At 40.1% G+C, this 13,852-nt stretch overlaps 1 protein-coding gene across 1 annotated transcript in view; it reads right to left on the reverse strand.

Annotated features, from left to right (window-relative positions):
• Nucleotides 1-13,852, reverse strand: part of LOC118417296 (TBC1 domain family member 31-like) — a 30,075-nt gene that overhangs the window by 10,607 nt on the left and 5,616 nt on the right. Inside the window, exons 4-11 of the mRNA XM_035822798.1 lie at nt 10,840-11,018; nt 5,411-5,559; nt 4,524-4,683; nt 3,379-3,579; nt 2,694-2,900; nt 2,258-2,337; nt 990-1,136; nt 96-229 (exon numbers count right to left, since the gene is read on the reverse strand). Coding sequence (XP_035678691.1) covers nt 96-229; nt 990-1,136; nt 2,258-2,337; nt 2,694-2,900; nt 3,379-3,579; nt 4,524-4,683; nt 5,411-5,559; nt 10,840-11,018 — 1,257 coding nt within the window. The remainder of the gene's footprint in view (nt 1-95; nt 230-989; nt 1,137-2,257; nt 2,338-2,693; nt 2,901-3,378; nt 3,580-4,523; nt 4,684-5,410; nt 5,560-10,839; nt 11,019-13,852) is intronic.

Genomic DNA, 13,852 nt, shown 5'->3' on the forward strand with positions numbered 1-13,852 from the left:
AGTTCTATGATATGTAAAACTTCTGCACACTTGATTTAAGAAACTTTTTGATCGGATAAGTATATCCAAAACCTTAAAAGAATTATAATTCTTACCAAGAATTGTTGCTATAGCTTCAAAGCAGACCATCTGATTGTTCTGAAACAACTTGACAAATGGGAAGGCCAGCAGGGCAAGGTAGTCTGTCTCTCCAAATATGGGGGACCAGTGGGCTAGAGCTGACAGTGTCCTGTGGGACAAAAACACAGAGTCTGACGCTGTGACAACGTTAGAAAGGCTGCAAAGAGAAGGCAAGGTGCATGTAAGTGCATGTAGCCTTCTTTGTAGGGTTCTGGATGCATGATAAGGCATTGTTCATCTTTGGGGGGTAGAGGGGGAATGATTCGTGATTTTCAACATGGGCTAAGATATTCAATTTTGATGTTAGGTACATACGTAGGTGTATCTGTATCCAGTGCAGATTACACCAACATTACTGCATGTTACTGGGCATCTAATGCATTATGACTCCACTGTAAATTATGTGCTACAAGACATAAATACAGGATTAAATCAACCAGTAGAAATATTCTGACAGAGGCAACAAAACCTCTAATTCTACAGTAAAACTCCTACAACCAACAGTTTGTAGAAAACAACGGCACATGATTTGAAACATATTTCAATACATATTGACAATGGTGAACAATTTCAAATGTCCGTGTTAAGTTTGTAACAGCAATGTGAGTACTGGAGTAATTCAGGGCCCAATTTTAGGGCCCTGGTAATCTGTACATTTTTGAGCACCAAATAAATAACTATTATCATCATTATTATCATGATTATTGTGATTATTATGATTATTGTGATTATTATGATTATTGAGACTGGGGCTCCCTTGGAAACCATTTTTTTTCTAAAACTGTAGAGACTACCTGAAAAAATTAATAAAATATGATTATTGAGATAATTATGATTATTGTTGTTATCATAAAAGAGTTTACTCTGACCTTTGCAGCACCCTGAGCAGCTTCTGACTCTTGATAGGGTACTGTTCATGGAGCCGTACGTATGAACTATGGACACCCTTGTCCAGTAGTGCGCTGTACGCTGCATGGTTCTCTGGTAGCTTCAGCAGGGATCTCCAGATAAACATTCTGTAACACCAAGTACATTATTACACACACAGGCAGGGTTGGACAAGTCAACTTGCCCTATTGTCCAGGGCAATTGAAAGTTCTGATCGGGAAGTGCATGACATACTGTAAATGCATTTTTGTTTGCAGGGATTTAATTTCGTGGAAGCGTGAAAATGATGTGTTCGTGGTGGTTTTAAATTCGCGGTAGCACCATCCAGCGAACATATTTACAGTCACCTGTACTGTATTTGCATAATGTATTATCAATATTTGCGGTGGTTTTAAGTTGGCAGTTCAGTGGCCACCGCAAAAACTGGGAAAATAAAACCACCGCGAAAGTTTCTGCATTTACATTACCCCACTTGGCCGATCGGGCAAGTTAGATTTTTCCATTGAGTGAGATTTTAATATACTCATTACTTTTTAGCTTCATTGCTCCATTGCTGGAAGTGAAAATGCATATAACAGAAACATTTGAATATTCAGGGCAATTGAAAATTGGTTTGGGCAAAGTAAACTTTTTATGTGCTTGCCCAAAAGGAATTTTAGAAAATTTGTCAAACCTTGTGCAGGTTTGGACAGGTCTTTTGTCCTATCGGGCAAGTACATAAAAAAAACTTATTTGCCCGAAGTATCATTTTGTTTGCCCGAAATTGGAAAAAAATACTTTTTCCAGTAATGAACTTCTTTTACTTGACTTTTTTTTAATTTATCATGTAGGCTGATGTACTCAATTATACCATGTACGGCTACAAACTGATACAGACTGGGACTGGGTCTAAGATACTACTTTTGATTACAGTAATTGTTTTTATATCCCTAGCATCAATATGCTAAAGTGCTTCAAAGAAAATAATACCTTTCTTTAACTACATGTAACTAATGGAAGATACAGTTTCTACATGTGTATCATTTTCATCTCCCATTTCAACTGTGGATCAAAACAATAATTCAAGGAATACAACATGATGTAAGTACAGTACTGATATATGCCAAAAAACAGTTACTCAAGCAACTGGATATGATTTTGGAAACAGTCATTACTGATTACTTTTGTATGTAACAAGTGAGTTCACTTTACCTGTTGTACAATCTACCACAAAATAAACTGCCATAATTTAATCAGAAAATGTCCACACCTGTATTTGGCTGGGTATTCTCCAAATCCTTTAAGTATGGAGAGCAGTCTTCCCCTGTGCAGCCCATCCGATAGGTCAGTCTGTATAGAATACATGCATTAGGAAGCTGACTCATGCAAACAGTTCACCAGCAAGATGAATTCACCTCTACATTGCTAAATATATGAAGGGCATGACATGCACTATGATACTGCAAAGAGAGAATGTGTCCCTGCTGTATCTATTCTAAGATTCATGGCCACAAGGCAGGTTTAAAATCGTGGTGCCTTTTATGGATGATATAGCTCATGCCATAATGTTATTGCCTTTGGACAAAGGCATTAGCGTTAACTCTTACAATCCCTTTAACAGCATAGCACCTGGAAGGCAGGGTGGTTATTAGGTTGGAATGAGTCCAGCGGATGATGTGATTACCATGCTGATGGAAAAGTCTTACCTCCACAGCGGTGTCTGTTCTGTCTGGAGGCTGCTGACCTCTGACCCTCCTCGGCACACGCGTGGCCGTCCTGCTGTAGGGTCGCACACCTTTACCCCCCGCAGCAGATTTGGGTCTCGCGATGCTGGGTACATCACTCACTCTGGAAACGATGGACTTTTCTCTCTCCTTGTCAGAGGACACCACTTTCAAAAGCGGCGGTGGAGGCTGTGTCAGGCAAAAACAACCATTTAGAGCAAAAAAAATGGAAAAGGAGAGTTGGCATCTATCCGTCTTAGAAGACAATGGAAGGCAGACAGGGTGGGTTAGGCGACCCGTCTGCCTGGCCTGCACGTGACTTTTTTTACTTGAAGTAGGGGTGTGCACTTCCTTTGCTACCCTCTCGTCTACTGGCGCATTAAGCCCCACGGGGACAAGACTGCATGCCACGTTTAAGACGGTCCCAGCAGATGCAGGTTTGTTGTTTGGAGATTCCGTCTCCTAGGAGGACTTCCGACCAAGAATGCAAGGGTTCCTCCTACCCCTGACTTGTGTATAGACTCAAGGAGAGTAATCATCAGTTATATACTGTACTAATAAAATCAAAAAGTAATTTTGATTCTTTTACTTTTTTTTGTATTTGGCTTATGCAGAAGATACTATAAACTTAAAGGTAGAACAACAAAGAAGTAAAAAGAAGTTTCACCTTGTTGAGTTCTGACGTCAGTGCCTGCACACTGTACACATTGATGGACCCATCCTCCATGGTACACACCACATGCCTGCCATCTGCACCTATCAGGGCATTGGTGATGCGGTTGTCATGGCTACCAACGTCAAACAGCAGCTTGCAGGAGTGGATGTTGATGAACCTCATGATGCCATCTTGACTTAAAACACCAAGAGTCTGGAGAAGGAAACAGAGTATAAAGAGGGGTTGAGTGATAGTTCAACCAGAGTACTGGCAAGGCCAAACCAAATCTATTTGTTGCTTCTCAGATTTTTTGGAAAAATTGGACCAACAGGTTTAAAAAAATAAGATATAAAAATCTTTTTTTTCAAAAGGTATGGGGTAAAGATTAAGATTTGTGGCTTAAACAACACAAAAAACAACAGCCTGAGAAGTTTAATGACACGATTTATTTATGAATCCCTTCCTTTGATTTGTTATTAATGTTCTGAATAAAAGCCATTGTTTTAAACTGAAATTATGTGTATATGGTTCTTGAATGGTAATATTTACAGGTTTGTGATAGCAAAATCTGTATCATGTTTTCTCTGGACTTTTTTTCTGAAAATGAAACAAATGGACAGGCGAATCCGAGAAGCAACAAATAGAAATTGTGTGGCCTGAACTTATGCAAAATTTGTGCTGGCAAGTTGAATATCTTGTCACATGGAGATATCTATAGAGGGCTTGACATGCACTCTAGATCTGTAGAGAGAGCATTACAAAACTACTTCAGGTTCATGGCCATGAGGCAGGCTTTAGTGTGCAGTGGGGAAGTACAGATATCAACAAGTGCTCTCTGAATAGTAACCATTATCTGATGCATTGCCTCGGGATACTTTGGAATATGACAGCCCTTTTTGCACTAGAAATGCAATACAACATGTAGGACATGGTTAACAGGTATCTTTCAGTCACAAAGTATTTTTGCCAGTCACCTTTAGTTGAAGAGCTGTAGGCATTTGGTGAAAGTAATATTTTCCACAAAGAACTAAAGATCCTTAAAACACAAAAACAGATGCGTGCACGCACACACACACACACACACACACACACACACACACACACACACACACACACACACACACAAAAATAAAGAAAGAATTCAAGACACTTCCCACCTGACTTGATCCACCATCAAAGTTGTCTGGAAGGAACTCGAGTTGTCGCACCACCCGCACCTTGGGTGGCATCTGTACGATCCTCAGCAGTTGCCTGCTGTCCAGCGCCCACAGATGGAGAAAGTTGGACTTCCCCCCAGCCGCTAGAAGCCGCCCATCACTGGGGATAGATCACTTGTCAATGAGTCGGACATAACAAATCTAAAGACTGAATTCAGCTACAGAACTCTTTAAAGACTATACATGCAGAACACAGTCAATGATGATGATGAATCTAAGGATTCTTTGCGGTACACGAGTCTTTAAACAGTAGTGCGGTACTATTATTTCAATCGTTTTGCGTGAGCACATTTACACAGGGTGAAGAAATATGACCTTAAATGTTCCCTACAGTTCGGTAACCCATTTCATTGCAGCAAAATTGGGGATAATCCTGTACATTCATCAATTGTCATCCTGTCCGAACCGCAGCTACATCTGGCTTTGTAGCCAGCTCTGTAACATTAACATTACTTCCCTGGTTACGTCAATACGGGGGAAGATTGAGATGTTCTGGTAGCGAACATTGAGGTTTGATTCCATCCTAATCCCTGTAATCTTATTGCAGGCATCATGGCCAGGCTACCACATATACCACTTAGATGGACAGCCTGATCTTGTCTCCTTTAGACACTTAAAAACATAACTTTCCGCCAGACCAAATTTCTGATGTCTAATTTTTGGTGACTTGCCAGATCATGATGTTTGGCTGCAAGGTAGGTAAAAAAAGGCTTTTATTGTGTACAGTAGTGCAACAAAGGTCAGGTATGGTCAGACACTTAGGAACGTGTAAAAGTAGTTCAATGGAGCCCATTAGAAGGTTAATGTTTAGATGGGATTGTACTCACCGGGGGCAGGCAAAGGCCTTGTACTGAGGGCTTTTGCCTTCTGGGACTGGGAGCTGGAATCTGCACTGAAGGGTGTCGCTCTCCCAGCCGAATATGGAGTCATCCTTGAAGCACGTCAGGATGGTGTTACTCAGGGGTACAAAGAACACCTGCACAGAACACATGCATATATGACAAAAGTTCTTGATGAGTCGTGGTAAGTTATATGGGCGCGACTATTGTAGGGGGGTCCGGGGGCATCCACCTTCCATGCACAGTGCAGAGTTTTCAAGAATTTTAAGTTAAAATGGTGCATTCTAAGGTATCCTCAGGGCCAAAACTACTGTCAGAGAGGTCACAGTAAAAGACTGTGACAACAAATGACCTTGTGGCATCCCTGGTCAATCTCATGCTTGTCAGTGTAAGGACCTCTAGTGCGTCCAATTTCTTGATATTTTAATAAAAGCATGTCCAGATGACGCCATGACGTATACGCCTGGCTAAAAGCTTGATTCTAAGGAAGATTATGCATGACTGATAACCGATAACTGTTTTCTGGCACTTTGTTATCAAACATAGCACACTTACAAGCAATTTTAGCCTCAATACATCAAATCATGAGGTTATTATTGGTTACCATGATCAATACTTAGGGAATGGACTTAGAGCCTGATCATGGACATGATTTTGGTTTACCTTACTTAATGATTGCAAGCATGTCTGTTTTATATGACAAAAGCAACTCTTGCAATTATCTTGTATTTCTTCCCTTACTTGGAGACAAATGAACCATTCAAACATGACACATGTAGCTGTATAACAAACATGACAGGAGCTGCTGATAACAAATATCCAGGGATTTCTTACATGAGATATAAGCAGCTCGAATGTCATGCCAAGATTTACTTCTTTGCATTAAACCTTAAGGCAAAATCTCAGTTTGTCATTATAATGAATGGGGAAACTATAGAGTACGAAGACAGATGTGCATGGGTGCTGGAAAATCTTACAATCAATCATTATTCGTAATAGAGATACAAGTCACGCAAAGCAGACTTGGAAAAGTCTGACTTGTGCAATGCTTTTTACATTCAGGTTGTTGTGTTGTAATCATGTAGGCACCTATACCAGTACGTGGATCAGTGCAGGTTGGGTGCGGGTAGACACCAGAAATACCTGCACAGCTCCAATTTTACCTGCACTAATCTGCACATGCAGGTGATATTTGAGCCCTGTTGCTGTTTACATTCAGGTTGTTGTGCTAGTAATCATGCAGGAACATATACTATATGGATGGTTCTGAGGTCAACAGGTATGCATTCCCTGATATAAATTCCTGTTCAAACATTCCTGTCAGACACAGTGTACATGGAATCAGGCCAACCACCATCCCAGTCTGTATGACTTCATGTTAACTAACTGACCAGTATCTGACAATGGTCATTCTAGGCAGGATTTACTCTTGGGCCTTCATTCTAGTACATTACTGTACCTGGTGATAGATACAAATTGACATGTTCCCCAAACAAAGCAACAGGTTGCTCCAAACCCTTAGCCAATGGATCATGTTTGGCACTTCTCATCCCTGTGGAATAACCTGGAAAGTCTCCAAGCCAAAGGAAAGGAGCCGTGTTCATAAATCAGATAGAATTCCCGCCTACATTTTCATTACAACGGCTTGCCAATGTCTCTGAGACCTTGCATGCATATAAAATTGTCACGTACATGTACATATATGCAGTGCTCAAAACACCCCCTTGCACGCTTGCAAATGCAATTATAATAAAATTATTTTGTTTGGGGTAACTTAATTTCAAACCCAGGCAGCGCAGTGTGCAACCTGAAATTTTGCAGTTGGAACACTGATTTTCCCCCACTTGCGTGCTTTTTATTATAATTTTAAGCTTTAAATTAAAATTTGTATTTATTTCTTGATAAGATAAAACATAAATAGTTAAATGTAACTGGAAGAAAAGATAATGGATAAGTACTAGTAGCTGATTTGAAGAAAGTAATATCTTGCAACCTGCAATAATGATGGTGGAACCTGGCTTTTGAGAGAGAAAATTTGACTCTAAGCCTGAACAACCTCGCTAAAGAAAAGTGTTTCGAGCGAGGTATATGGTTGCAAGGGGAAAATCTTATTTTCTGCTTGCCTTCAATATGGAAATGACTCAGCTAGAACTCCTCTCTACATGACCTTCTGGAAAATAATCCATTACACTGGACATTTAATCAAGCCAAAAAATTATGTTGGAACTTTTGTCAATACATCACCTACAGTCATGTCAATTGTCATGAATGCAATATCAGATGTACCAGTAGTTTGAAAAAAAAAAAAAGTGAAATTCCAGTCAAGGTGAACTAGGGTGAAAGCTACACAATGTAATATAATAAGATTTGCAAAGAGCCCTGCTGTATATCCTGAGCAAAAACCTTCTGGCCTGAAAACCTTCCCTACAAGACTGATAAAGCTTTCCAATAAAAGAGTGTCCCTGTATGCATACCAATCAGTTCAACAGTCTGAGGATGAGGCACCAAGCCTTACTGTACATCTGATGACACAAAGTGTGCACTTGGGGTTTCACAAGTTTTAAATAATTCTACTCGCACTGACTAACTTTTCAATGGCCGGACATTTAAATTACACACTATATTCATTTTTACTTACAACAAGTAAAACTTTATTTTAAAATGAATCATCTAGACAAATTTGGGGGGGGGGGGGGATTATAGTGGGCATCCCAAAAATTTCCCTTGCCTGATTGGGCAATTATAGTAGGACATCCAATTGCCCAATCAGCAGTTTCCATTGCCTGGGGCAATCAGGCCAATGGACTTGTCCAACCAGTGGTACTTGTATCTCATCCGTCATCATGTTAAAAACTCAGAGACATATGGTTGATCAAAAGAGTTTCTAATTTCTTTCATCAAAAGAGTTTCTATGACTTTGGCTCAGGTAGCCTGTTTTGTTATCACTTCATTATCATTATCTATTACTATTCAATCTGAATCTATTGCTCAATTGCTAAGTTGAAAAATTAAGAATTTTATTGGAGTAATTTGCCCGACAGTAAAATGAATGTGTTAATCTCCTACGCAGTTGATTTGTACACTCATTTGTGTAAATCTCAAGTACATTATCAAAACTAAAAATGATCTGTTAGTGTGTTTACTATGTGTATTATTGATGGCAGTTTTTCCCTACAAAGAACAGCGTTAAAGATGACAGAATAATTACATTTACTGTAAGTGAGGGTTCTCGCCAGGATTTTATTTTAGTGTAACGGCAATAAAAAGTGAGTTAAGTGACCAATCGTGTGATGGTGTGGAAGGGGGGGGGGGGTCATAAGTCCCTTCCACGGTGAGGAGATTCTTAAAATGAAGGGTAAAAGCTGACCTCCTAAGGCCGTAAGGGTATTCATAAAAGTCATATTGGGGAGATACCAACTGTAAAATAATTTAATTTTTGGGTCAGTTCACAGGGTCATATCAATTTTGATACTTGATCAGACATTGTTCCAAAAGTACATACTAGCAAAGTACCACTACGCTATTTGAAAATTAGCACAATGGTCCTCGTTGTAGCCTGGCAACGACGCAAATTCTCGAGTGGTGGCCCGTTACGCTAAAATGCACTAGCCAGCCGGGACCCTGGTAACTACTTCTGTGTCAGACCCATGGGACACATAATGCCACCTCCTCCAAACTTTTATAGCAATTGCCATAAAAAGCACCAACATTTGACATTCAAGGGGTGCAGCTCCCGCGGTGCCTCTTCCCATACGGGCTGACATGATAAAGGACACGGTGGGGCGCCGTGTATGATTTATCAGCGCTTGTGCCGCCGTAAGGTCACTGGATGTGGCGCCTTTCTGCAACCACAAGGAACGGCTCCCACAGCTTACTGATAACTGATCTGAATCAATAACCACTATAAATGCTATGAAATGTTCATTGATATGCAGGGCTTATAGTCCTTGGAGTTCCCTTTGAAACACTTGTGGAATACACAAAGTATGATGTTTGTAAGAGGTAATAAGAGCAGCTTAAATTACTGTCAGTAATGATATAACTAGGAATACAATGTATACATGTTGTAATCTTCTTTTCTTCTTTCGGTTAGGCTGCCAACCTCATCTTTTTATGATCATGTTAACCTGACATGATAATCATAATTAACAACAAGTAAAAGTTTACCAAGTTTTGTAAATGAATAGAATTGATCAAGATAATTATAAAGCTATAGAACCTGTGGGGATGGCTGATATTTCTCAAAAGAAATGTGTGACATAATCATAATTGTTATGAGTTATCCTGGGAAATATGGTATGAAACCTGTAAAGGCTACGTGAGCCGTTCTATGGGGTACTAACATTTGACATTCACGGATGACTTGTTCTACCCTCTATATTGACTTATCGTTGGCCATGTAAAACTTTAACAGGCTGAGAATGAAGTCTACTTTTTCCTCTCGGAAAAAAATCAAACCTTCAGAAAAAGTACAGAATGATTTAACCCTTGCAAGCTGTGGGCCCACTGTTACAAAGTTCTTTTTTGCAAAGTTCATAATGATTGAATACAGCTGGGATCAGCAAAATGAGGGTTAACTTACCCATAGCTACAAATATTCAAAATATTCAACTTCAAGGTGAATAGACATGGATCATATCTCAAGATTACAAGAAACCTGACAGGCAAAATATTATATAACAGAAATATTGGATTCTATCTCCCACAGTTATCTACACCGGTAGCATACATGTACCGGTACACTGTGATGGAGATTTGATCAACTGTGCATTTTCAGTTTGTCCTACTGGGAAAATACATTTCACTAGCTGCTCACTCACTGTACCAAAAGGCAATTTTTCCAGTTATTACCCTGAGTGGAAGATTGTGAGGACACAGGATGCAGTTACCTGCCATCACGTGCAAACAATGGACCATGAACGCACTCGTGAAAATAAACTTAAAATACAAGTTTACACTATAATGTTACAACAAGTGGAGAATAGCAACTGACACAAGTCTAATCAAATAAAAGTTAATAAAGGCGCCTTTTTTTGCAGGACGGAAAATGTAGCAATTGTGTTTGACAATACAATTTAGGCCAAACCAATTTAATTTGTTGGTTCATGGATTTTAAAAAACTAAAAAAAAATGCTTAACTGGAAAAACATCATGAAAACAAAGGCTGAGGACCAGGTTTGTGCCTTGGTGCACTCAGTTTTATGGAGTGAATACAGTCGTATTCAAGTTTCCTCCCTACCCTTTAGTGTTATAATGTCCGCTTGCTATATTCAATTTTTTTTAAATTCATGAACCAACAAATTAAATTGGTGTGGCCTTCTGAGGTAAAAAAAGGTAATTTCCAAAGAGTATATTGCCCTGATCAGGACTGTGTGCACTGTGCAAGGGAGAGTGTTCAGGGGCTAACATATCGTTACCTTCACAATTCCGACCGACTGTTTAATATTCAGCTTCCGTCTCCTCTGGAAGGTGTCCAGGTCCCAGAGCTGTGCCGTATCGCTCGACGAGGAGATTGCGTAACGCCCGGAGGCATGGAGAGAAATGGTGTGCACGCCAGCGTCGTGGCCTTTCATCTGTGCTATCAGCTCTCTGGAATCTGGAGAAGGAAAAGATGCATGACTCTATTTGCACATGAAAGTAACCAGATGAAATTACATGATTTTCAATTTGCTGCACACTTTTTACCTTCGCCAAGAAGGTTATAATTTCGGTTAAGACATGATGTTGTGTCTCTATAGTATATGTAAGGTCAACAGCATTTAACTAGAGTAGCTGTGGATGGACATTAATGATATTTGGTATTTGAGTAGTAGTTGCGGAAACGAAGGTCCTGTTCGAAAACGGTTCACCTGGTGCTTTCTGTCAGCACTGCAGCGGGGTAATTGTGTGTGTGTTTGTGTGTTTGTGGACAAGTTAACTTGAGATGTTTTGGATCATTTTGTATGATTTTTGACAGTTATGTAGGGGTTGGGAACTTGTATACATTTTTTACGAACCATAGCACAGACAATTACAGTAAATGCAGAAACTTTTGCTGTGGTTTGGTGTTCGCGGTTTTCTTAAAACCACAGCGAACATTTTTCCATGGCCCTATTAGAGAGTCCAATTCATGGTGCTACCACAAACTTAAAACCACCGCGAAAAGTCCTATTTCCTGCTACCACGAAATTAAATCCCCGCGAACTTAAAGTTAAATGCATTTACAGTACTTGCATACAGTTCAACCCTGTAACAAAGGTGATTTTTAAGTCAATATATTATGAATATACTACTGTATGTTAATGTAATATGGGAAATTCCTGTAGTTTGCATGAGAATAGCTGGAGGCGGATTCTCACTCTACAAGTGCCTTTAATTTCAGAGGGGAGGAGTTTAAATGAGACATAATTTCCCAATCTGCCATGGCCATCCCTGCTTAATCCCTCAGTCCTCACATAATCAGCACCTGTCACTAAAACTTATTCTCCTTGGGGAAATACCAATACTGGTTGATCAGGTCCGTTTTGATGAACGACCACATACAGTTACTACCACTGAATATATGATATGACCTCCAAAAGGGACACGTACACTTAACCTTATCCATGCAGCCTAACCCTGCCCCCCATAGGGAATTGCTAACCAAACAGATACTTCAGTGTGCTAAATGTTAAAGCACTCAAATACGAGCCCTACACTTATGTTGGAGTGCTAATGAATTCCTTTCCGACTGATTTCCTTTCCATGATCTGACGTAGGAATGCAATCAGCAAACACAATCGCAGAAGGAAGCTCGTAGTTAATGGAAGTGTGTGTTGGTTGAGTCTCCAGTGGGCCAGAAAATGAAAAACTTGGGGCAAATTTACATATTAGACAGCTGACTGCTGCCACAGAGTATTCTATGCACATCAAAGCCAAGGGTTCTAGCCACTGTCTGTTTTTCCATCCTTTGACGGAATTTTGATGCTGGGGACGGAAAAAATTGTGCTCTGTGAGCTGAAATCCCTGTAGATTTTTTCACCACGACAGATGCCGTTGAACCAAGCTTGAAGTCTACAGGCAAAATTTACCCCATCAAAATGCAGGAAATACCATTTCAGAGGGTCTACATTTCACAATTTTCCCGGGAAAGCATGCTCCGAAGACCCTCCCTAGGCTCGACAGGATTTCCATTCAAAATCCAGGGGCCGGGAAAAAAATCAGGCTGGCTAGGACACTGTCACAGCCATTTTTCCACATATCACAGAAACAAAGAGTCATAGACGGGTCTGTGTGCTACCTTGAGTGAGCAGGGACATAATGAGTCTGCCCTTTGGGAAATATACAGTACATGTCAATGATTAACAAATTGCCATTTTCCTTATATAATTGCTGGTAAGGACAGACCTCTGCGGTATCAACGTGGTCAAAGCGGTAATTGTCGACACGCTAGATTATCCTTTTAATGGAAGCACCACCTGTGGGGCACAGCATGTTACTGCAGCACCTCAACTTTACTCAGTGTGTTCTTGCATGTCAGAGTCCATGGAACCACCCATCCATCTATATGTGAAGGGGTGTCAACTGTTATGGAGTGATACCCTTCTGTGTATGTGCACAGGATGCAAAATTTGCCTATCACCCAGGATTTTGGACAGGGCTTCGTGAAAATGTCGACCTTCTATGTCATGTATCACTGACATTATAGAGAGATGGAGCGATGTTTTTGTAGAGGAAAAGGCTCGTGAGGGATGAAAATGTAAAGATGACTTATCTGCTCTGGGATGTACTTTGTGTTCAGAGTACAGTAAGGCAGGTTTTATGGTTGGGAACTGTTTATCACTGGCGTACAGCATCAAGGGCTAAAATATCATGAGCATTGGTTGCTGACTGATGGCCCTGTACTATAGCCGATAAGTATTTACCATAGAGACTTGGACCATGCCAGCTCAAGGCGGTTTCTAAGATTCCGAATCTTTACAATCATAATCAATAAGTCTACTGGAGACACTTGCCGCCTAAAGAACGTAAACTGGGACTCAACGTCAGGAAAAGTCTGTTAAGGAGATATAACTGACAGCAATGAAGTTCGAATAAGGGATCGGAATGTCAATCATAAGTGTAGAAATCCATACCATATATGTCTCTGAGCTATGCACTGAAGGAAGTGCAATATGACCAAATGGATTTGGCCTAAAGATGCTATGATCAAGAGCAGTAGTTATTGACTTCTTGGAAATTTCAATGTGCAAGTCAAAGCATTGATGAGTTTACAGTCACTTGTAAAACTAAGGGATGTGTAGTACTAACTAAATACCCGTACCTGTACCATACCTTTAAAATTGTTTAGGTACAGGTCCGGACAAGATGACAATTTCTCACTAAAGAAGACAGTTGGCTACATTTATAAATTACAGATGATTGATCAAATTTGTTTAGGTACACCTTAAGGGGTCCAGACCTGTACCTAAA

Source organism: Branchiostoma floridae, chromosome 6 (genome assembly GCF_000003815.2).
Source record: "Branchiostoma floridae strain S238N-H82 chromosome 6, Bfl_VNyyK, whole genome shotgun sequence".
In the NCBI taxonomy this organism is placed as follows: Eukaryota; Metazoa; Chordata; class Leptocardii; order Amphioxiformes; family Branchiostomatidae; genus Branchiostoma; species Branchiostoma floridae.